This window comes from Aythya marila, assembly GCF_965140915.1.
Source record: "Aythya marila genome assembly, chromosome: 2".
NCBI lineage: Eukaryota > Metazoa > Chordata > Aves > Anseriformes > Anatidae > Aythya > Aythya marila.
Genome location: NC_139043.1, coordinates 107,709,281 through 107,733,173, shown reverse-complemented (window position 1 = coordinate 107,733,173; position 23,893 = coordinate 107,709,281). Strand labels below are relative to the sequence as shown.

The window sequence follows — 23,893 nt, the reverse complement described above, 5'->3', positions numbered from 1 at the left end:
TCCGTGCTACCGCTTCACAGGCAAGCAAGGCAACAAGGCTGTGCAGCAGGGCAAGGTGATTACCTTTCAGAAACCTGAACCGCTTGAGGAGGTCCGCGCCCACAAAAGAGTCACAGAGATAGAGCAGAAGTCCGCTGAAAAACACCCCTTCGCAGTTGACGTTGACCGAGTGCGGGCGGGAGCTAACGTAGCATATCGCCACCTGGAACAGAAGGGGAAAAGAAAGGCAGCCCGTCTCCGTTAGCAAACGTTAGTTAACTAATTACACGGGCACTGAAACTGGCGAAGCGCCAGCTCCTTTGTGCAGCCGCGTGTCTTTTGCTGGCCGCAGTGGCCAGCCAAGTGGTTGCCAGCACTGGGACTCTCCCGCGTTTCAGTGCCGTGACGCTTCCTGTACTGAAGGGTTTCTCCTCTGCCTTGCCACTGACCTCTGTGAAACAGGCCAGAAAAAAACTCATGTTGGGCTTTCCCTCTGCTTCAGACCCTGTTCAAACTGACTGAAGGATTCAAAAATTACATCTGCCTATCTATAGATACACTTGCAAAAATAATAAAAAAAGTTTCCCTAGAAGCCCATTTCACAAAAAGAAGAGCCTGTAAATAAATGGAGAGAAGCACTGCACAGAAAGAGCTTCGTCCATCAGTGAAGCGAGCCACCAGAAGAGTTGCATCAGAAACTCTCAGCCAGAACAAGCTTGTTGCAAGGATAAAGCAAGCACAGATGATAACGTGCTGTAAAAACATGGGTGTGACAGTGATCTGAAAACTTCTGTGGGTAGCTGTACAGAAAGCTACAGAGCACACCCAGTTTTGTCACGGCAAAGTGGCATCACTTCAGGACTTTTGCTCTATGTGAAATATTATTTACGTAAGATGGACGTGCCCCCTCCCTCTGGTCTCTGCCCGCACCACCCAGCAAGGAGGTTTTACTGCCAGCCCCCCAGAGCTCCTTCAAGCTCAAACACCAGAGATGTTTTACATCAGCATCTTCAAACGCTACCCGTGGTGCTGGGGGTTCACAAAAGGGGTTTTTCAACCTAAAGAACGAGTCGCAGTGAAGGTTGGTGTTTACCGGTCCCCGTTACCCCTGTGTGTTTTGTACCTCGAGCCCGATGTTCAGGTAGCAGTCAATGGCCAGCACCGGGTTCTTGAAGTTGTGAACGGCCTTGGGGAAGAGTTTGTACGTCGCGTGCTGAAGGAACTTCTCCAGGAGGAACTGCGATGGGGCTGCCAACAAGGTATGCTCGCTGTCCGGGGCACAGACGTACTGAAGAGGCATTATTGGTGCCAGGCTGTCCGAAACCTGCAACAAAACCAAGGAGAGCAACTTTTAACCCCCCCTCTAAGTGCATCTTCTCTGCAGGAGTTCATCCAGTTAGGGAAGGGGTCACCATGGCAGAGAAGCATCCACAGCTTCTCTGGGCAGCCTGTGCCAGTGCCTCACCGCCCTCTGAGTGAAGAATTTCTTCCTAATGCCTAATCTAAATCTCCCCTCTTTTAGTTTAAAACTGTTTTAGTGTAAAACCATTAATAGATCAGGAGAATTGTTGTTAAAAATTTATAATTAGCCATGTATTTATTATTTTCTATTTAGGTGGCAGCCCTACCACAGATTATAAATGTTAGATTTCAAATAAGCCCTAAATAAACATAAAGGGCTAAAAAATTCATTCTTTCTAAGGTAACCAGGTCCTGACTTTACCCTCAGTGTAGGGGGGAGCACACACACACACTCACCATGATTTTAGGCTTAACGATGAAGTCCTTTTGTCCTCCAACCTGGATATGTTTCTTCATGACACTGAAGTTGTTGAAGCGACAGATGAGCAGGCCACTGCTGTTGGTCCTCAGATTAAAATCTACATCTTCACAGAAATACCTGGACATTAAACACAAGATGACTAAACCAGCTGTGCTGCTGCTGGGAGTAAGCCAGCTTTCACACAGCCTCGGCTAAAATGCATCAGAGCTGGCCTAGCAGTGATTTCTGGAGACAGTGCGATACGGTTCCTGTACAAATTCTCTGCACAGCTCCTAAGAACCATTTCCTCAGCGTGTTCCCGGTGTAGGAAAGCGGTTTCAGGTAATCCAAAGACAAAACAAATCTTCACTTTTCAGCATGCCTGCAGGTTTCTTCCTCGTAGCAAGCTTGGCCATGCCTCTCACCCTCGTCATGTACTGGCACCGAGCACTTCGTCCCCTCCCTTTTTTTTCCCTTCTCTTTTTTATTTATTTTTTTTCCCCTGTATTTTAGAGTTGACATATTTTAGAGCGCTGCAGTGTCCAGCCTCCAGAGAAACGGGCTTGGACAAATATTTGGCTGCGGGAGACAGAGCAGCAGATACCTAACGCGTACCCTGCGTTACTTCAGATGTGATGCTCCTGTCTGTGGGCTGACTCCCATCTCATGATTCAGCCGGGCAGAGAACGTGACATCAAGCGCTCTGCAAGCCATGCCAGACCCTGGCTTGCACTGGCTGGCTGCAGCTCCTCGCTCAAATACACGGGATCCCTGAAAATAGCAGCAGGAGATGCCCCAGGGCCAGAGAGAGGGTTTACTCCAAACTCACTTGGCCACGATCAGGGGGACAGGGAATTGGATTTTGCCAGCCCAATGTCTGTGATGAGAATTAGAGGTAAAACCCCATGACAACAGTGGTTTATTTAAATGCTTTAGGATGGAGTTGGAAAGAGGAAGGGAAGAAAAGAAAGTTTATAGCGGAAAGTTAACTGTTCATCACTTTAAGTCCCAAACCAGGTGGCAACAGGGAGGAGAGGTGAGCGAAGTGCCAGGAATCCCTCCTCAGGGCATGTGGCGTAGCAGTGCTCAGCCTCTGCCTACACTCCTGCTCTCAGTCACACAGCAGGCTCCTGCCTCTTACAAAGGCTCCACACGCTTCCTGTGACTGCTGTCACTTTGGCCTCCTCCCTCTATTATTGCTCTCCTCCTCATTTATTTTTTTCTCCTGAAGCTTTTCTTCTTTGATCCCTGCCCCTTCAGTCCTCTGCAGCCCTCCCTTGCCTCGCCTCACAGTCTCCCTCCGGCAGCTCTTTTGGCGCAGCGTGTACCGCTGTGCTGTGATCGTGTACCTCAGCCCGGACCCTCTGATTTATCCCCAAAGCATTTAGAAAACACAGCGACAAGCTGCTCGTCACGCCACCCCCTTTCAGCACCAGCACGTCTTGCCTACCTGTTCAGATCATATTGCACATTCTGGGTCAGGTCTATGTTGAGCAGTATAAAGTCACGCACGTGGCACCTGGAGAACGGAGCCTTCGTGCTCCTGGCATTCAGCTTGCTGTTCCACTTCTGCACGCCCAGTATTGCATAGTGAACGATTTTGGGGGTGGCTTCCATGTGCTGGAGAACACTCTTCAAGGAGACGTTCTTACTGGTACCCTCAGGCTCCAGGGACTGGCTGCAAAATGTAATCATACAACATACAAAGCTGGCTGATTATGCTTATAGAACACGTGCCATATATAAGTGCTTCTGTGTGTGAATATATCTATATATTTGTATAATTAATGGAATGTATATACAGGTCCAAGAAAGTCCATTAGCAATCACTACTGTTTATTCCCTGTGCTGTAAAATATATAAACAAACACAGACTTTAAACAGCAGCCAATTCATCTTATCCCCTCAATTTACTCCTCCGAGGAAAACGGGCTCTTCGGCAGAATCAGGTCTTCTGCAGCAATTTAGAAAAGGAAAAGGAATCACCTCATGCAGCATTTCTGGAAGGCTGTTTTTTCGGTAATGAACAGCACAGGCACTGAGAGCGACAGCTTAAAGCCTTCTGAAAAGCAGAAGCTTCCGAAACAAACCTTTCATTGGTAAACATAAATTGAATCAAAAGAAACGAGGGAAGTAAAATACTGAGAAATCACCCCAAATAGTCACTGAAAGCGCGAGTGGCTTTCGGCACAGCTGTGCACAGGCAGAGGTTTGCAGACGATGCTCGCTGTGGGACACGGCCGTAAGGGCAGAGCCAGGTGGAAGCGTGTCACAGCGTTAGGTTGGACGTCGGTGGCAAGCAGGACAAATCTGCAGCCTTCCCCCTGCCCTGAGTGAGGGGCAGATGGTAGCAAGGAGAAGGATGCGGTTTTTTGGCATTTTAGGGAATAGATCTAGTGTCCAAGCGTGCTGTTCCTGGACTATTTAACTAGCAATCGAGTAGATAATGACCGCTGTGAGGCCTTTTGGATAGCCTGCCTGATGTTTCTGCATCCAAGTCACTGCCAAAAGCGGCTCTCTTAGCCGTAGTTTGAGTGCACTCCCAGCAGTTCCAGCTGCCCTGCTTTCCCAGCTGTCTGGTCTTCCACTCGCTGTCGGATGCTACAGATGAGCCGGAGCTGCAGGTGCTGACTGGAGCGGTGCTGCTGTCCCTGCTGGGTCGGAGAAACTGCCCTGCGCTGGGTAGTGACTCACCTGGACTGTTCGTGGACGCTGTGGATGTTCCACAGCACGCAGGAATCATCCATGACCACAATGAAAGGCCACACGCACTGGCGTTTGACCCCCAGCTCCTCCAAGCGGTTTCGCTCCAGCTCCAGGTTGTGGTAGGACAGCTCCTTAATCAGAAACCTGGCAGCACCTGAGGAAACACCGGAATGGGGACGGACTGAGATCTCGGTTTGACTTCATCGCTCTCTCTTCCCAAAGGAAGGCTACGCAATGAGCTGCAATCATTACCCTTTATGAACTTCGTGCTCAGAACATCTCAGTTTAAAAAGAAATCCAAATGGCCCCTTTTCAGTGTGACTGCAATCTAAAAGGCAAGCTATGAAGAAAAGCAGGCTTTTTAAGAGACTACAGAAAGTGATTTAGTGGGCACTGAAAGAATAACTTGAATCAAAGAGTGTCTGAGATCTGAAAACTGAAGCTATTTAAAACTTCTCGCAGGAAGAACTCCGAAACTCCAGGAAAATGAAGTCCAAAGTTCAAGTCCCCAGCGTTCAGCTGCAGTTAATATTTAGCTTCAGCTAACAGAAAAAGAAAAATGTGTAAAATGTCTAGAATGAACATTCACACAGCAGGGCTGAGCAAAATGACCAAATACGGCCGAAAAGCCATCAGATTTTAAACTGAGAAGGCAGTGATCACTGCAAATATCCCCCCTATGTCCCTCGCAGCATTTCTTTCAAACCACCACATTCTGCACACAGCTTGCTGCTATTGCCACAGCACTGTGAAGCGTTTCACAAGGTGACCCGTGTTGCCCAGCACGGATGTTGGTGTTTTCACAGCACTGCCGGTGTCTCTTACCAACGCCAGCGTTGTTGAACATGCCAGGCAGGACGAGCATGATGTGGTTGGGCCAGTACTTGCGGTACAGCGGCATTTCGTACTCCTTGACCACCAGGAGGTGGAGGTGGCTGATGCCTTCCATGGCGTGGTAGAGGTTCAAGAGGCCGTGTTCGTGGCGTCCGCTTGATGGAGTGAAGATTGGACTCTTGACTGCGTTCAAATTCTGCTAGAACAGGAGACATTTGGCCAACATTACATAAAAACCTGGTTATTCCTGACGTGGGTTTTTATTTGTTATATATTCTGGTCTTGAACGTTATTGATCATTGCAACACGCCAGGACTGGGATACTAGGAAGACAAATAGGGACGATTCTCTTCAAAAACTCCAGTTCTAAGGAGAGTTAGGTAAGAATTATGCAAAGGACTAAGATAAAAGAAGGAAAAAATAAACCTGCCAACCACCACTGACTTGCAAACGTCTGTCAAGCTGACTGCACTCAGCGTATGCAGCCAGCAGATGGACGAGAGCAGCACACGCACCTTGTCAGAAACGAGTGGGAGCCGCATGCTTTCGAGATGTTTTCCTTGCTTGCTGAAGACAAAATGGTTCTCTTTGGACTTGGGGATTATAAAATGCAGTTGCACTTCTTCTCCTAGCATCGAGGATGAAAATGTGAACGCATGCAGGGTGGAGTCAGACACCTGTATAAAACAAAAAGAAGCGGGAGAAGGATTTGCAAGCAGGTAATCCAAAAGGAGCAGTTGGCAGCCTGCTCTTGCAGTCACAATACTGGCAGCCACCACAAAAGAACATCCACAACATTTTGTTTCAGTAGCTAACTTTATTATATTCTCATTTCCTCTCCCATAAGCTGCATTGTTTAGGCATGAAACTTGCCTCGCTATTACAACAGCCAGCCTTCTGTACCAGTAACCATCTTTGGCCCACCTGGGCTCTTCTAAAGGCTGTCTGAGCTGGAAATTATTTGTCGGTATTTACAAGGAGAAATGAAATACACAGACACAGGGAAAGAAACCGTCCCAACACATTTTCCCAGAAGATTCAAAGACACAGGTAACAGCAGGCTCTGCCTCCACAGCAGAGAGCTCTGCCATTCACAGGCAGCAGCACAGCCGCATTAGGGTGGTATTTGTCCTGTGGCAGCACTCTGGTAAGCAGCTAAGTAACCAAGGCAGACCCCGTTAACAAGGCTGTGAGGTATCTGGGTGAGCCTGAGCTTGCACAGCGCTGCACGGAGCCATGTACGTGGATACAAAGTGCCTGCATATCTGGTAAGACTTCATCCTCGAGAGGCACGTGTCTTAGCTCAAGGTCAAACCATTTACTCTTAGCAGTCACCCCTCTATAATCTTTACTAAACAACCAAAATAATCAGCCTAAGCGTGGATGAAGAATATAAAGGGTTTTATTTAGGTTCTGCTAGAGCATTTCCGTATCTTTTCCCCTCCTCATTACCCAGTGACTCCCCTTTGGCTATCTAATTTCTCTGAGTTTAACTCTCCTAATTCTACATGCACAGCTCAGGCGTACAAGTGGATATTCATATTTATTACTCATCACTGTGTTTGACAAAGACGTGTAAAGGGAACAAAGGAGTCTTCTGGGAGGATTTGCTTGTGTCAACATGCTGAATGAAGCACGAGGTTTCAAACAGATCTGCTGGGGCTGCTGTGCAGTACCTGACACTGTACAGTTCCAGGTCAGCCTGCTGGGTTAATAACAAGCTGTTGGGAAGGATTAGTAAGCAAGGAAAGAATGAACTGGGGTGAGAAACCTCCAAGTCAACCATTGCTGGTGGTTAATAATGTCTGAGCTATCAACCAGGAAAAATCTTACCTGCCAGCCTCCCGTGAGCACAGCTGTTTATTCTGGAGCTCAAAAGGATTACGAAACAGCTAAAAATGATCCTTTTTGTCCCGTGACTCGTAAGCTACTGTTGAGAAGCGCGCACAACTACATGCAAAGGGAGGCAGAAGTAAGGCCTTCAAGCCTCCCATCAGAGGTGTGTGGATGGCTGGCATTTAGGAAAGACAAGCATCTCCCTCAATTTTACAGTCCTCTGCCACGAGACACTGTGAGCCCTGTGGGCAGGCTGAATAACGCTTTGGCTCAAGACAACTAGTCACAATATTCACCCTTTGTCAGAGGCAGCTGGAGAAGAGAACTGCTCGTGCAGAACGCAGCAGACACAGTTGATGCTCCAGGGTCTGTAGCTCAATATCTCCCCTGAGAATGGAAGAAATTAAACAGCTCCATCTCAGGGAAGGTGAAAGCATGAGTCCTGAGGCCAGAGCGGTATGCCTGGGGAGACCACAAGAAAAATCAAGGATGCGGTTTAGCCGTGGGCCTTGGCACCAACCTGTGCAGCAGGGTTCGTGTCCATGTACTGATGGCACTGCTCGCAGTGGTGGAACGTGTTGTAGGCTGCGTATTTTGTCAGCATCATGGACACCGTCTCTCTTTTCTTCGCTTCCTCTGGTTTTGTTTCTTTGCTGGTCTCTGTAGAAGAAATGTTGTGAGTGATAGAAACCAGAGCCCGGGAGCCTGGCAACAACTGTAAAGAACAAATTGCTTTGTTCTGTATCGTTAGGAGATAAAAGGCTTGTTTAAGCTCACGTGTCTAGTCAAACCAACATAAAAATAATTTCTGAAGGAAAAGTATTCCTAGAAAATTCTCCTTTGGCTTACCTTGTTTCACTCTTGACAGTTGTTCTGTGTACACTGGGCTTATAGTTCTGTACTTGGGGTCGTGTACACTCAGGTCGAAAGACATTTTACTGAAGGTCTCGATATCTGGCCAGTGGTCGTTGCTGGACTGAGTAATTTCACTGCTTTCCGTATGATCTGCAACAACACACTTGAGGTGAGCAGTACCAGGTACCCATTAAATGGTGTTTACGTGACGTTTGCTGATTTACAATTGCACAGGAGTTCCCAGAGGTGCACAAATACACGCACAAAAAGACATCTTTTAATGTCATAAGCATTATATCCCTGCCCAGAGCAAGGGGGTTGGAAACAGATGATATCTTTAAGGTCCCTTCCAACTCAAACCTTTCTGTGAATATTGCCAAAATTCAAATTGCACTTGACATAAAGACATTTCAAAGAAAAGGCAATTTCTTGGAAACTGTGGGGTGAAGCAGCCTCGTGGGTATCTTTCTGCTCCGCTCTTCATCAAGCTACCGAGGCATAATTCACTCGGTGAATGAAGTTATGTTTATACATGAAGTGCTCAGATGAACAGTTCTGTCCGTGCAGAAGGTACAGGCAGGTCTCCAGTCCCTCTGTGGATCCCTTTTTAAGACACGGAAAGGAGAGAACGGGGCAAACAAGAAGCAAAAGCATCCAAAGACAGAAGGATGAAAGCAAGGAGAAAGAAGGTGCATAAGCTTATGAACTGATATGTATTATAAGCTGATAAAATATATGATAAAGGTGGTAAAAACACATTCTTGAGAATGGGATGCGACCAGCAAGGATCGGCTGGAACATTTTTGCTTCATCCAATAGAGGTAAGTCCAAGGTAGAGAATCAAGTCTCAGTAACGTGAACATGAGAAAACGCTGGCCAAAGGTGACAAGCTGGAGCTGGGACTGGAGCTTGAATATGAGCTGATTCCGTTTAAAATCAGAGGGAAAACCACACAAAAGCAGGGAGCTGAGGTTCCTGATTTCAGAAAGGCAAACTCAGACGAAACGAATGCTGGGTCTACACACAAGGACACGCTCACCCTGCCCAGACTGCCCCACAGGGCTGTGAGCCAGCTGCAGTTCAGAGGCTGTTACCTCACTGGCACTGCTCGAATTAACACGTGCCACGGATGAAGTGAGGCTCATTAATGTGTTCACAAAGACAAATCCTGAGAGAGCTGGTTCAGTAAGCCCACTAGACTGAGGACACCAGGGACTCGCCTGTGAGTGAGGCTTGGATTTCGTGCAATCCCGGCTGCCAAACCATCAGCAACCACCACACCGAGCAATGCAAGAACGCCGGGAGGTGTTCAGAGGCAAAAGGGACGCTAAGAATGAACAAAGTCCAAGAGGAATGGAAACAGCCCATCAGCAAATAAAGTTCTGACTCTCACACATCGTCAAGTGCAAGATAAATAAATAAATAAAAAATAAAAATAAAAAAAGCTTTGCAAAATGTCAAGCTGAGGAAGACCTCAGAAAAGTGCACGGAAACAAATAAAAATTTTCTTGGCTATAGCAAATGCTTCACTGTAAGCTGAGATGGAAACACATCTCTAAAAGCTTGATACGCACAGAGAACAATGAGAAGGAATAATCTCCATGCCACTTTCCTGAAAAAACAGGTGTTTGAAGTCAGGTGCAAGCCTGATTTCAGTGCAAGAATAATGCAGATACCATCACCATTTCAGAGGAGATCTATGAAACTCTGCGTCCATTACTTTGGCCTTCGTGTTATTCAAAACTTGGGGAGGATGAAGGAAATAAAGATGCTGAAGTAAATGAAAAAATGCAGTAAAACTCAGCATGGGTTGGCCAAAGAAACACCACACTACTTTCATCACACAGATATAACATACCTATTTCTTTAAACAAAAAGCAATGCCCCACATCTTACCTCTTAGCAGGTAAAGTATTTGGCATGATGCTATACGGCGAATTATTGGCACATTGGAAGAAAATGGAGACAATGAATGGTCTGCAAAGTTGATTAAACAGAAGATGGCAGCATGTAACATCGTAAGCATTAAGGCAGATGGAGATTAGCAGCAAAGTTAGCAGAGATCAGCAGAGGGGCATACTGCTGAGTACTTTCCCTAATGTCACCATCCCAAAAAAAAAAACCCACCCAACAACCACCATTGCCTTAAGTTTGCTGGTGACACAAATCTAGGAGTCACTGCCAATATAGGGAAGGACTAGAAGAGCATCCAGAAAGAATTCAATGCCCCCAAAAACGATAGCAACAGCCAGTGGATGACATTCGACAGAAAAAAAAGTATGAGTCATAGGACTGAAATCAAGGACTAATAGCAAGCATTTCTGCAGTAGGCTGGCAGTCCTTCAGCTGGAAATGACTGAGGTGCAGAGGAACCTGCAAGGATCAGCGTCAGTGAAATGGGAAAATGGAGAAGCCAAGTGGTTTCCCCAGTTGGGGGGTTTCCGTGGAGGCAGGGAAACACAGGAGCTGTAGCACTCTGGGTTGGTTAAACGCCCCGCAGGGTCTCACATACAGCTCTGGTCAGCCAGCTACCAGAAGAATAAATTGCAAATGGATGTGCAGACAGGAGGTACGAAACCGGTGAGAAGAATAATGAGCCTGTCATTTGCGAGGATCCTGCAAGCCGGCTCAGGCTAGCTAGATGAAAGCTGAGAGGGAAGATGATTGCTGCATGGCTACATCACAGAAGCAAACATCAAAAAGGAGCAGAAGTATTTTGATTTAAAATAACACTGTTTTCCTTCTCCCCCAAAATGTTTACAATAGGGACAGGAGTATCTTTGGGTTGGGGAATCAAAAAAAAAATATTTTCAATCATCAGAGCGTTAGGGCTCTGGAAAAGCATTCCAGTAGAAGCTGTGGGAGCAACAAACCCACAACCCAAAACCCCAAGTAAACCCCATCTGCTCTTCTGACGCAGCTTCATGCATTCCTGAGAGGGGCGTGACACAGCTGCTGGGATCACAACAGACCAGACTGCATGGCACAGAATTGTTCTTACTTTTTGATTTCATCCTAAGTTTCTGGGGAACTTTAGTTCAAGTAATGAGGTAATAACAGTCCCCACAGCTCCAAATCCAAGGGGAATGCATTTTTCAAAAAGTTAATAGCACTTTCTGAGCAGAAATGCAAATTAATCCTTTCAAAGGTTTGAAAACAATTGCATTTTCTGGATGTCAGGTCACGAAATTCATGCACCACAGAGTTAACTTCACTACAACCACAGAGTTACGTAAAGAACACCCTAAGAGGAATCAATTTGAAAAGGGTTTGTGCTTCTCAAGGCCAAGTCCTGCCACAGCAGTTAATGGATCTGTGAGATCTGACAAACGAGCACAAATTCAGAGAGGTGTCTTCCCCCCAGCCTTGTTCTTCACCATAAGATCTGGAAACTGGTTACAGAAGACGGTGTTACTAAAAATCGGTATCTAACTGGCAATTAAACACAAATAAATAATTGCTATCTAACTGGTAATTAAACATAAATAGTAATACTGATGTTTCAGCCAGAAAAGTAGTGTTCTTCAATCTGTTTTGTCTGTTTAAAAGCAGCCACAGCTTAAAAACTAGCAAGTAGATGTTTCCCATATACAGTTTTGTATTCACTTTCATTTCAGTGGCATATAAATAACACCAATCCAAAATACACTTCAAAGCTCTCAGTTAAGACCCACGTCAAATTTACATTTTTAATCATCTCTGTTTAAATATATGCAGGTGCCTACAACAGGTCTAGCTGCACAGAAGTGGACAGGACAAGTGGCAGGGGTCACTGAGGAAGTCTTTGTAAGCCTAAAAAACTTGTCACTGCTTATTAATATGTAACAGAGTCACTTAATAACGCATATTAGTGATTACTTCTAAATACTCACTGGCATTTATTTCCTCTTCATCGTACACATCTACTTCCAGCAACCTGATCAGCATGCGGAAGAGGATCCTGAGGAACTGCAAATACGAGCCAGTCTTTCCCACCTGAACCAGAGGTGAAAAACAGTCTGAATCCCAAGCCAGGCTACCGCACAGGAAGGATACATTCAGATCAATGCATTTGGGCCTACCCCTGTTATTTTGCCATTCTAGTGCTGCCTGCAAACAGAACAAGACTCAGTATTGCCCGTTTTGCTGAATGGTATCACAAAATTGATCTGTGAGGAAAGTCTGGCCCAGAGCAGAGCCTGTATCACTTTTTTTATGCAGGGAGATCACCACTGATAAACTGCTTCTCCACTGCTATGCTCACGGCAATTTTATGCCCAGTGCCATCCCCCAGTATGCAATGTGCCTTCAAAAACCAGGACATGTAAAGAATCACCCTTCCTTTCCTCACCGCTTCCAGCATGAACTTAACCTTACATTCTGACCGATTTTTGATCTCTAAACGCATCGCTGCGGGCGAGTTTCACGGGGCCTCTCAGGCACAACCTCCACCTGCCGCAGTCCTCAGCGCCCGTCCTCTCACCCTGCGAGTAAGGCCAGGGGAAGGAACCGTGCTCTTACTTGTGGTGGGCCCGTCAAAAGCAGCCGCCTGGGGTGAAAGCTCCTCAAGCCGGACGCCTCACCCTGGCCGCCGAAGTCCGCGTGGTGCTGCCGGGCCGTCGTCCACTGCCGGTAGTAGAGCGACTGCTCCTCGCTGCTCATGTCCTTGTGGAGCAGGGGCCTGAGGGAGCTCAGCCAAGCCACGTCGGCGTGAGGCAGGAGGGACGAGGAGGAGGGCAGGTTGCCGCTTTTCTGCGAGCTCAGGAGGCAGTAGGCCGCTTTGGAGAGGATGACGATGCGCGGCAGCGCGGCGCGCAGGGCCCGGCTGTCTTTGGCCGAGTGGCCGGGCCACCGAAAGGCCTGGGAGACCGACGACAGCGACGAGAGTTTGGAGGTGGTGCTGCTCGCCAGCTGGTTACCCAGGGAGTCGCATTCTTGCTTCAGGGTCTCCCCGGCCGTGAAGGCAGGGTAAGCCCCCTCGTCGACCGAGCTGTGCGCCACAGTCTGGAAGCTGAGCGGCGGTGCCTGCTTCTGAGACTTGTCCGCGGCGCTCGAGGAGCTGACGCCGTTGTCAGCCAGGGAGCCTGGAGAAACAGGGAGCAGGCAGTGAGCAGATACTGGCTGGCATGGGAACAGGGCATTCGTTTCACTGCAGCCTTTAGGTGAAGTGGGCTCTGCTCCCTCCTCCGTCCCAGGCAGCTTTAAGTGTGTGGTAAGATCTGGTGCCTGGCAAAGGCTTGATCCAGCTGCCTTAACACCTCAAATTCACAGGGAAACGAAGGGAAGGAGCTAGAAGTGCCAGGCAGAAGCGAGGAAGGAAAGGTCTGGTGGGAGAGGATTCTCTGCTGAGGCCTGAAGAGGTAGGGCAAGACCCAGCCACCCTGCTGGTCTTGGCCAGGAGGCAAACACCCACTTCTACCCACAGCTCCCCCCCCAGTTACACAGCGTTTTGCTATTCCTAACATCAATGCTGTTAAATTTCTACTCTGATTTTTAAGATCTTCTCAGGATCCACCTGACAAAACCATCAGCGAACGTGAAATACAAGATTAAAGAAATAATAATAAAGGACCCATCCTCCCACTGCAACGCTGCTGCCTTTTAGCTGCAGCCAGGGAAATTGCTCCCCACGGCAAGAACCTGCACATAATATTTCACAGCTCAGCCTGCAGCAGGGTACAAGCCGTTCCCGTTTGATGAAGCACCTCAATATTTGCATATAAATTCCAGCGATGGGTAACCAAAGACTTACTCTTTAGAGCAGCAGCAGCAGACAACTGACCTGAGGTCCCGGTGACGGCGCTGCTGTTACTCTGCGGTCTGTCCAAGTCTATCAGCAGCTCATCAGAGTCGTTCTCGCTGCCATTAGCCTTCTCCTGCTCCTTCTCGCTCAGGTCAAGAGCTACAATGGGCCCTCGGATCGCCTCCTTGGAGACGTAGCAGCATGCCAGGCCCACTTCTTGCTCTAATGCAGTCCGAGTTAAGTAGCTCGAGTCAATGAGCCGCAGGTCGCAGTACTTCAGCGACCTGCAAAAGCCAAGCCAAGAGGAAAGGATGGTTTGATTTCTCCGACCCTGAACAACACTCCCTATCTTTAATTGCTGATTAAATATTCACGAACAGTTCAACTAGTGAATATAACATCATTTTAAAACACACTGTGCTCCTTGGTGCTCTGCGCAGATGTTCCCTGACCCACGCAGTGCAGGAGCTTTACTTTTCACAAGCCAGACTTTCCAAAATTTGAAACTGTTCCCAAAGTCCCTTAAAACGTGCTTCTTTATGAAAAAAATGACCAGTTGGTATCAAACCACATAACTTCCCCCCCCCCAAAAAATATTTATCAAAACACATTAGAAAACACCCATATTGCAAGAGCCGTAACAGCACCTGGGGAAGGTTTCTCCCAGCGGATCCTTGCCCGTGAGAATAACGATGCAGGGCAGCCCCTCCAAATCCTGGTAGGTGCGAGGAATCCAGTCATCCTGCTCATTGCCCCGCCAGGCCTGTGAACAGAGAGCATCCAAGTCACGTCTAAATGAAACCTTCTCAGCCATCACCTCTTGTTTTATTTTGTTTGTTTTCAGTTCCTGACTTTGCTTTGCACACAGGGCTGCGCTTGGCTCAGCAGAGCTTGGTGAACACGGCTGAGTTCATCAGGGTTCTCTGTTTTGGGTGAAGCCTCCTCAAGCACTGCTCTGTCTTGAGCAACTGTATCAGCATTCAAGCAAGAGAAGCGTGAGCACCACACAGCAACTGTGAGAAGGAAGCAAAGCTGACAGACTCAGGGACCATCGCTTGGAAAGGCAAGAAGCCAGCCTTCCCTTTTCCAGACAAGGAAAAGAAGCCACAGTTGTTTCAGAATCAGCAGGTATCTGAGCTACAGCATTCGTTCTGCTGGAAGAAGATTCTTCTTCTTTCTTTTTAATAATGGACAAAACCAGGTTGGAAGAAAATTCAGACCTAGCTGAGGCACGGAGTCTGTTGAGCCAAGTCCTACCGATGGCGAGCCCAACCACTCAAACTGCCCATCAAAATATTGACCTGTGCATGGACAGATATCGATACAGATTCACCACAGGTGTATCAATTACAGACTCATGCAAACTCTGTGGAAAACACAACCTAAAGCAAGAGCCCTGTCTTAAATTCCCTCTCGGTTCTTCAGTTCTCAGCCCATGTGCTCAACCTGTTCTTCCCTTACGCTTCCTCCTCCCCAAAAGGCCGCGTTTTATGACTCATTTTCTCAGGCAGATGAAAGGGATTGGAAAAGAGGACTCAATAGCAGACCAGTGACTCAGCATGCCATTTTACCTTCTGAAAATTTCCACTGAAATAACCTATGACTAATTTTTTCTTAGCTTCGGAAGAGCATGATTTGGAACAGCATTCCCCTTCTCTGTTACGTGGCTCTAATTTTCTTTCCCCAGCCCTGATTTTTTTTCCCCTGCTGATTTCTGCATCTTCTGTGTAACATGTTCGTAGAAAAAAAAAAAAAAATCCTCCAGCTACCTACCAGCCTCTGCTGGCTCAGTTAAACAGCCCCAGCAGCAGAGAGAGATTTTCTGGCCCAGCAGGGTCAGCCTGGCTGTGCCTTCCCCGTGCTGGAAGGTTTTGAGAAAGTGCACAGCAAGAAAATGAAATGGGGGAAGGCAGATTCAAAACTGATTTTTCTTTCTTCTAGCCTAAAGAATGAAAAAGAAGCCTGAGTACCTGGAGGTTTGAGCTGGAAACCCGCATGCTAACAATGTATTTTTTGCCCACTTTACTCAGGAGGGGCAGAGAGCTGCAGCCCTTCTGAATGGCTCCCAGATTGACTTATTACACTTAAAAGGTGACCTCTATTGCCATGACAGCATTGCTGCTCTCCCCTCCTCGCCAGGGCACCCACAGGTGCCTATTTCTCTTCCAGGTGGAGACCAGAAACAAGCGGTGACCCTCAGGGGCTGCTATCAGGACTGGCATTATCCAACACCTTCGTTGGTGACATGACAGAGGGATTGAGTTGGGGTTGTTCAGCCTAAAGTAGAGAAGGCTCTGGGGAGACTTTATAGCAGCCTTCCAGTACCTAAAGGGGGCCTGAAAGCTGGGGAGGGACTTTCTATCAGGGTAGTAATAGGACAAAGGGCTTTAAACTAAAAGAGGGGAGATTTAGATTTGACATTAGGAAGAAATTCTTTGCTCAGAGGGTGGAGAGGCCCTGGCACAGGCTGCCCAGAGAAGCTGTGGGTGCCCCATCCCTGGAGGTGCTCAAGGCCAGGCTGGATGGGGCTTTGGGCAGCCTGGTCTGGTGGGAGGTGTCCCTGCCCATGGCGGGGGCTGGAACTGGGGGATCTCTGAGGTCCCTTCCAACCCAAACCATTCTGTGATTCCCTCTCCTGCAGCAGACAGGGTTTGAGAAACAGAAGGGGTGGCTACTTTAAAGGACATTTTACCTGGTCTTGGTTGTAGAGAAGCTCTTTAGGAAAGGTTCACAAAATTCCTTCATTTTCTGTGTGCTTTTAAACACACTGTAACTCATAATGAAACTGAAAATGAATCTCTGTGTAAGACGTGAAGCAGGGATCAGGACAGATAACCTGAACTACATTCAAGCTGGTAAGAAAGGCGACCAAACTTTTTTTTAATGTAGCAAGGTTCATGCAGGAAGTGGATGTGGCTCGTTGTACCAGCCTCTTATAAATCCACGCAATTAGCTTGGTGCATATGTGCTGTGCAGAACAGGCTTTCAGCACGCAGCGGTTTGAGAAAATAAGTGCACAACAAACAGAATATTTTACCAGTTGCCAGAAGAGCAGAAGATGGTTAAGGCAGAGCAGACAGTCAGATACACTCGAGAGATAAACTGGTGGAAATAATTAGTTTGTCTAGGGAGATCCGAGCTCTGCTTTCAGAGGTTCAAAGAGGAAACCTGTCTGACTCATGCTGTTATTCAATTTTAACAAGCAAGATAACATCCGGTGTTTGACTTTGGGGACCAGAAACAATTCAATTTTTTCCCGAGTTCCTAAATCATTAATGCTCATCAGAAGTCCTGTATACTTCCCTGGAAAAGATAAAGATCAGGGGCTCTTTTCCTATACAATAATGAAGTTTAAAACCTGTGGGAACACACACGAAATGCGTCCAGCGGTCAGATGACGACACCGAAATTCGTGGTTTCTGCTCACCTTCAGCCGGGTCACAAAGTGTTTGGCAACCGTAAGCTCTGAAGCGGGATTCCCGAGGAGGATCTCGAAGCGGTACTGCAGACCCAGCTTGTCCCTCACTTCTTGTAACCTCTCCTTGGCCAGCATGGCCAGCTGCACGGACGGCACCCTGATGACGAGCATGTGGCCGCAGCCGTTCTTGTCCTTGCCGGGGGAAGTGATCAGGTCATCCATGATGCTGAGCGTCTCGGGCGTGCTGTGATCTCTCAGCGAGGCCATGGTCGTGAGAGCCATCAGAGCCTGGGAATACTGCTGGATGAGAAGGTAGCAGCGAATCACCATGCTGTGCAGCCGAGGGTACCTTTCGGGAGATAAGGGGTCTGCGTTAGCGCATGCAAAATCACAGCAGTGGCTGAAAATTCACCACAAAACAGGACTGTGCAGTAAAGATGTACCCATTTTTTTCTGTAGTGCTTGAAGAATGGAGCCTTTAATTTTCACAGACCAAAATTTCGCTCAAAACCCAACTGTGTTTTAATTATTTTCTGCATTTGGAGAATGTTTAAAGTGCAAAGTCCTGCTCTTGAGTAAAAGGAATGACAAACTCCTGTCGTCTTTATTTGGGACAGAACTTCAACTGAAGATCTTTAACTTAACGGAGATACGGATCATCTCAGATATGCTTCACCCCAAGAGCAGGGGCTAATAAATTTTGCTCTCCAGAAGTTTTCTGCTTCTATGAACTCAGAGGACCATCACTGCTTCAAGTGGTTTCTGGAAGAAGTACTTCATGATTTCCTATTTCCCACTCTCTCCACCAGAAAGTTAGACTTCTCTATAGGGATTGCTGGCTCTGAGACAAAACTTTCTAGTCTGATCCTAACCTCAATACTAGGGCAATATTTACGTGTGTACTAGACCTCCTTCATCCTCTTCCCAATCCACATCTTAAGAAAAGAAAGAGAGCAATAGTGGCCACTGTCTCTTCCCTTGCCCTTGGTCAGAAAGGCAATAAGAAACTTAAAGAACTGATCTACTGAAATTAATTGACCTTACTAATATGTATCACGTTTATTAATTACATATTTTTAGACAATATGGATGTATTTAATGATTCATGTTGCTAATTTGATATTGCATTTTACTTGTTAAATATAGATACAGTTTCAATTAATCATATTGACTGATATAGAATAGCAAAAAACCGGAACTGAAGGCAGAACAATCCCATTCTGTTAAACATGGAGACATGAGAACTGTATCCCGAACAGTTACAACAGATCCATCCTCCTGATTTGCAGAACAGGTTAACACCACGTTGCTGGAAACCATACCATTGCTTTTGTTTCTGTAATGTGAGCATTTAATTCTGTCCTGGGGATGTGCTATGAAATGAGCTTGTTCAGGCAGCTACAAGGTACTTACAAGCCACTTTCAAGCTCTCAGCTGCACGAACCAAAAGCCAGCTCATGAAATAATAAAATTGCAGTTTTTGGAATGACATTGCTCTCCTGGGCCACCAACGACAAATTTCCTGGCAGTCTCAGCAGAGAGACAGCAGAAGCAGTGAGGTATGAAACTTCTGCTACCTGCCTAGCTCGGACTGCCACTGCATGGGCCTCATCTTTCCATGAACAAATGAAGTACATCCCCTGCTTCTTCAACAGTACAAAATTTGTTATGAAAATAAAAATTGCACATGCTTCACGGATTCCCAGATCAACATCAAATGTCATCATGTCTTCATCTGCCTTATATGGGGCTCATCAATATATCTGTACCCTTAAGATCCCAATTAAGCAGAATCCTATTTACCTTTCTAAAAGCGTGTTGACCATTTTTTCAAAGGTTTCATCACATCTCAGAAGTGGACTTGTGACTCCCCATTGGAGGGATTTGCTATATTCATTCAAGCCAAAGTACAGCTTGTCTTCACTTGCAGCGTCATCCTGTTCCATACAGAGTTAGCAAAAACATAAGAAAAGCTGGAAACAATTTTCATTTCTTTTGTCATTAAAAAAAAAAAATAGCAAAAAGTATTTTCCAAAGCTAAGTATCCTTTCTTTCATTTCTTATTCCTCAATGATGTTATTGGTTTGTTTCAAGGAATATAATAAAATGCAAATTGTTTATTACAACTTACTATTTGTCTACACTTAGGGAAAGACAGGTGTAGGTCCTTTCAAATTTTTCAATATATCTTCTACCTTTGATTGCAGGAGGGTTTCAGAATCCTGATACTTCTTTTCTGGCTCCCTATCTCTGGCTTTATATCTACTGACAACTGTTATCTCATTTCTATTTAAAGCAGAACCTGAAAACAGAAGCATTATTCATTTCCAAAACTCTTCTTGATCATCAGATCCTACACATCTCTAATGACAAACAGAAATTGATCATTTCTTTGCTGGAACATAAATCTGCTGACAGCAATCAGAAAGGCAGAGTATTTACTGCCTGAAATTTCATGAGGTGCCTGCTGGCAGCACAGCATGGCCTCCAGTGCATTTACATCACCAGTGATCACTAGGAAGGTAATTAATCACATACAAACTCACCCTTTTTTGTGAGTTATCTGTTTAATCAGAAGACTGAAGTTATTTATTTTTTACTTTGGGGAAAAAAAAAATGTCTAGACCATTTTACAGAACATCACCACAATGGCTTCTATTAACAATCAACCAAAAAGCAAACTTTGAGTATTCATTCACTCCTTCATTTCCACTATTTCGTTTGACTGTTAACATACTGGGAGTTTATGGAAATGGCTTTTTAATTTTAACTTTAACTTCTTTCCAACTAACATTTTAAAATATAGAAACCAATGGCCCACTCAGCACATTAAAGTCAAACGAAGAAAAGGAAAAAAGGGTATTTTTTAGCAAGAGTAGACAAAACATCCTCAGAAACAGCTGGCTGGAATGGTGAGTAAAGGTAATGGTACGGGATGTCAAAGTGACTTCTCGCCTCCTGTCTGGCACTTGCTACACCGTGACTTGTTAACCTAGCACACCATTTTTATTAACATTTGAAAAGTTGTGAATAGACTTGACAGGCTAGATGACATAGCACTTGCAGTCAAAAGTTAGACTGCTTGAAAATGTAAAGCCAGCTCCAGAGGTTTCCAGCATGTCTACATAGCTTTGTCTTTGTCTGACCAGAGCATAAATAGTCATTTTTGTCTTCTTATCCATCTTATGTGACTGGATAGAGGAAAACATGAAATTCCTGGGCCTAAATGTCAACACTACCTCTACTGTCATCATCCCAGGACTGTGTAGCTAGAGCCTGACTAAACAAACTCCAGCAGAGAAAGAAGTCCCTTCTAACACTTCGTTTGAATGTATATATCTGCTAGGTTCTGTTAGGTGAAGAGTCAACATTAAGATTCACAACTAAAATTATAAATTAAACACTTACCACGGTATCAAATTGTATCCAATGTACCTCATTGCTAGAGCTGATCCTGGACTGCTGCGTTTGCAAGGCGTAAGGAAAAGAGCTGACCTGAAGAACAAGGAGGTTGAATGCTTCAAGGACCTCCCTGCAATTAATAACTCTATCAGCCAGACCATGACTAGGCTCACCATGTGACAGGGAACTTGAAATGGCACTGCAGAAATAAGAATGCAAAGAATTGCCTTACTGACATCCCGAGATTCAATGGGTTACTCTCCTCCTCCAGAAAAATCTCCAAATGACCATGGCACTGAGAATCACAGCTCAAAAAACTCTTTGAAAGGGTGAAAGATGTCAAAACCATTTGAGTGTTCTCTGTGGGCAGAGTCAGGCAACAGGGGGGGGAAAAAAAAGCACTAAATAAAGGACCAAAATCTGCTGAAAGTAAGAAGTTTAATTAGTGTGCCAATTTAAAAGATCATCAGACAGAGGAAACCAAAACTAAGCCAAAGCTGATGTCCTTCTTACTGAGGAACACTGTTGCATGAGTTGTGGGGTTACGATATAGTAACAGGTTTATAAAATCCACTGGATTCTTCACGCAGATACATTTCTCTAAGAGACTGGGAACCTGCTGTCATGATTTCCAGCTCCTGGAATCACCTTGGCCTCCAGGATAGTTTAGTGTAGTGACAGGACAAGGGGTAATGGTTTTAAACTAAAAAAGGGTAGTGTTAGATTAAACATTAGGAAGAAATTCTTCACCCAGAGGGTGCTGAGGCACTGGCACAGGCTGCCCAGAGGAGCTGTGGCTGCCCCATCCCTGGAGGTGCTCAAGGCCAGGCTGGATGGGGCTTTGGGCAGCCTGGTCTGGTGGGAGGTGTCCCTGCCCACGGCAGGGGGCTGGAACTGGGGGATCTTTAAGGTCCCTTCCAACCCAAACCATCCTGTGATTCTGTGATAAACAAGAATTCCAAATTCAGTGTAACAAAAATTCAATGGGGAGGACAAAATAGGAAGAATGTTGCTTTTATCTATTTTTAGCTATCCTGCAAGGAAAGTATTTTATTATCTCTGCTATCCAAATGAGTCCCACAACCTAATGCACCATGTCTAAATCACATTAAATTTTTTCTCCTCAGTTTATTCAGAAAACAAGACCAGAACTATTTATTTACTTCTTTCTTTTTGTCAATAGTAAAGTTGTGATTCAGCGTGAAGAAGTGTTTTTGCACATGTGTATGTGCTGTTCTGTGCAGATCTGACACTGACCAACTTCAACAGTTTTTTAAATCCTTTTCTTACAGGAGCTAGTAAAAAGTATTAGATATATATAAGTCTTCTCATAATAAAAGCAACGCTGTCATCAAGGATAAAAGCATGAATTAAAACATGGCTAGTTTGAGAATGTGAGACAGCTTCAGGTTTGCATACAGAAAAAAAACAACAGGGAAATAGGAAAAAGGCAAAGGAGGAAAGAAAGGTGCAAATTTCAGCCCTTTTTCCTGCACTTCAGTACCATAGCTCTTACCCCTGTGAACAGTTTTATTAGGGACACAACGATCTGAAGCTAGTCTCATCCAACTTCAGCTGAATCAGAATTAGCTAACTAATTAGTTAATTATTTATCAGGCTCAAGTACAGAAGACCATTTCTGATTTTGAGGAACAAGATGCCTTAGGCCTAGAGGAACCTCTAAGTGGTAAGTCTTTTGGAAAAGCTAACAGAAAGATACTGGGAGAGGATTGTTTTCCTTTGGTCCATCGAAGCACCTACCTTGTTAAATCTACATGGGCATTGTCATGAACCAGCACAAACAGCGTATATGGGTTCTGCTTCACTCGTTTCATGAAAACCTCAAATTTTGTTTGAATCTCGTTGTCTAGCCGAACCACGTACTTCTCAGCTCGCTGATACGCTGTTCCATTGTCTTCCAGGCCCAAGTCCACAAGGACACCTACCAAAAAGGAGAATGCAAAAAAAAAAATCTTTTCCTCTGAGTACATCCAATAATTAATTGTCATCTGTAGGTATGGTCTGCCAGTATCACAACGTAGCCAAATCACTGATACGCCTCGGGAAGAGGATTATCACAATGCATCTTCTCTCACAATGGAGATGGACATCTGCTTCTTCGCTTCTGGCTTTCCTACAAAAAGTGCCTGAAGACCTTCCAAAGACTTCTCACATTACCAAAAAGGAAAAAAAAAATCCACAAAAACTTCCAGAGCAGCACTCAGTTGGCTGTGCTCCATGATACTAGGCCAAACGTCCCATTATTATTAGGTAATATTTTAACCTTGCCACAGTCAGAAGTAGTTACTCGGGCCTTTCCTTTGCAAAAATCTTAAATTTATGTAAAACTAACTCTAGTATCATTTTTTCATGCCTTGCCTCTGCCTCAATATTAGCATCTAGATGTCAGTAAAACACAACTACTCTCTAGCAGTCTTTGTAGCAACAAACTGCCATCATATTCATAAAATAGGCAAGATGTGTGTAGCACTGAACACCTTCTGAGTTAAAGAAGGAGCAATAAACCACAGTGACATGTGGGTCAACTATCTATTTGCCAGGCTCTTAATCATTTTTACAATTGTGTAAAACGTAAAGTAGAAACCACTCATTTAATATAATAAAATGAATGTGAAACACTAGTATCAGACAACCTCTGGTGTAATGTGCAGCATTATTAAGACACACACGTGATAAAGTAAATAAAATGTGTGAAGAAACAAGGAATGGAACAAAAAAAAACCAAAACACAGCAAACAAGGTTGCATTAGGGAGGAAAAGAAAACCCTATTTCAAGTAATCTAATTCATTCTTTTCCTTTTACTAATAAAATAGCACCAAGCTGAGAAAAAATACCTGCAGAGATGGACCGTAACATTGAGCTACATCAAGATATCAGCACAATCAGAAACCGTGGGATGTTTTAGTTCAGAGTTGAAAACAAGAGGGAAAAAAGCCAACAGCTACCTAAAGCCACTCATAGAAACATTACACTGGAAGCTCATACCCATAACTTTCAAGTGCAACTACAAGGAATTATTAGATACAGATGAAGACAGAATAGAAGTCCTGCTGGTGAAACAAACAGAAAAATATCCTAAATATATAGCTATCATAAGGACTTAATCACTTTACAGTATCAGAGATCAAGAGCCAAAAATGACCAAACATGTATACAGACAGTCCACAGTTCCATTAGACAGGATTTTTTTTCTGAAGAGAAGCTCTAATGCTTTTCTGGACATGTCAATCACTAACAGAGTGGATAAAAAGGGTTGTTCTCAAAGGGGACATATTCCTTCACCTGGACACTAAAGCTTTCTTGTTCTTCTTGATGTATTTGGTACCAGCTGTGGTGAGATGCAGAACCCAACAAAAA

At 45.2% G+C, this 23,893-nt stretch overlaps 1 protein-coding gene across 6 annotated transcripts in view; it reads right to left on the bottom strand.

Annotated features, from left to right (window-relative positions):
• Positions 1-23,893, bottom strand: part of GREB1L (GREB1 like retinoic acid receptor coactivator) — a 127,264-nt gene that overhangs the window by 3,231 nt on the left and 100,140 nt on the right. For all 6 annotated transcript variants that reach the window (XM_082752962.1, XM_082752961.1, XM_082752964.1 and 3 more), the window contains 17 exons: positions 22,276-22,456; positions 20,521-20,713; positions 18,916-19,049; positions 17,122-17,461; positions 14,342-14,457; positions 13,734-13,978; positions 12,473-13,035; positions 11,845-11,947; positions 7,967-8,122; positions 7,638-7,777; positions 5,797-5,958; positions 5,273-5,477; positions 4,436-4,601; positions 3,192-3,419; positions 1,738-1,879; positions 1,103-1,303; positions 64-202 (listed from right to left, as the gene is read on the bottom strand). In XM_082752962.1, the coding sequence (XP_082609088.1) occupies positions 64-202; positions 1,103-1,303; positions 1,738-1,879; positions 3,192-3,419; positions 4,436-4,601; positions 5,273-5,477; positions 5,797-5,958; positions 7,638-7,777; positions 7,967-8,122; positions 11,845-11,947; positions 12,473-13,035; positions 13,734-13,978; positions 14,342-14,457; positions 17,122-17,461; positions 18,916-19,049; positions 20,521-20,713; positions 22,276-22,456 (3,414 nt within the window). The remainder of the gene's footprint in view (positions 1-63; positions 203-1,102; positions 1,304-1,737; positions 1,880-3,191; positions 3,420-4,435; positions 4,602-5,272; positions 5,478-5,796; positions 5,959-7,637; positions 7,778-7,966; positions 8,123-11,844; positions 11,948-12,472; positions 13,036-13,733; positions 13,979-14,341; positions 14,458-17,121; positions 17,462-18,915; positions 19,050-20,520; positions 20,714-22,275; positions 22,457-23,893) is intronic.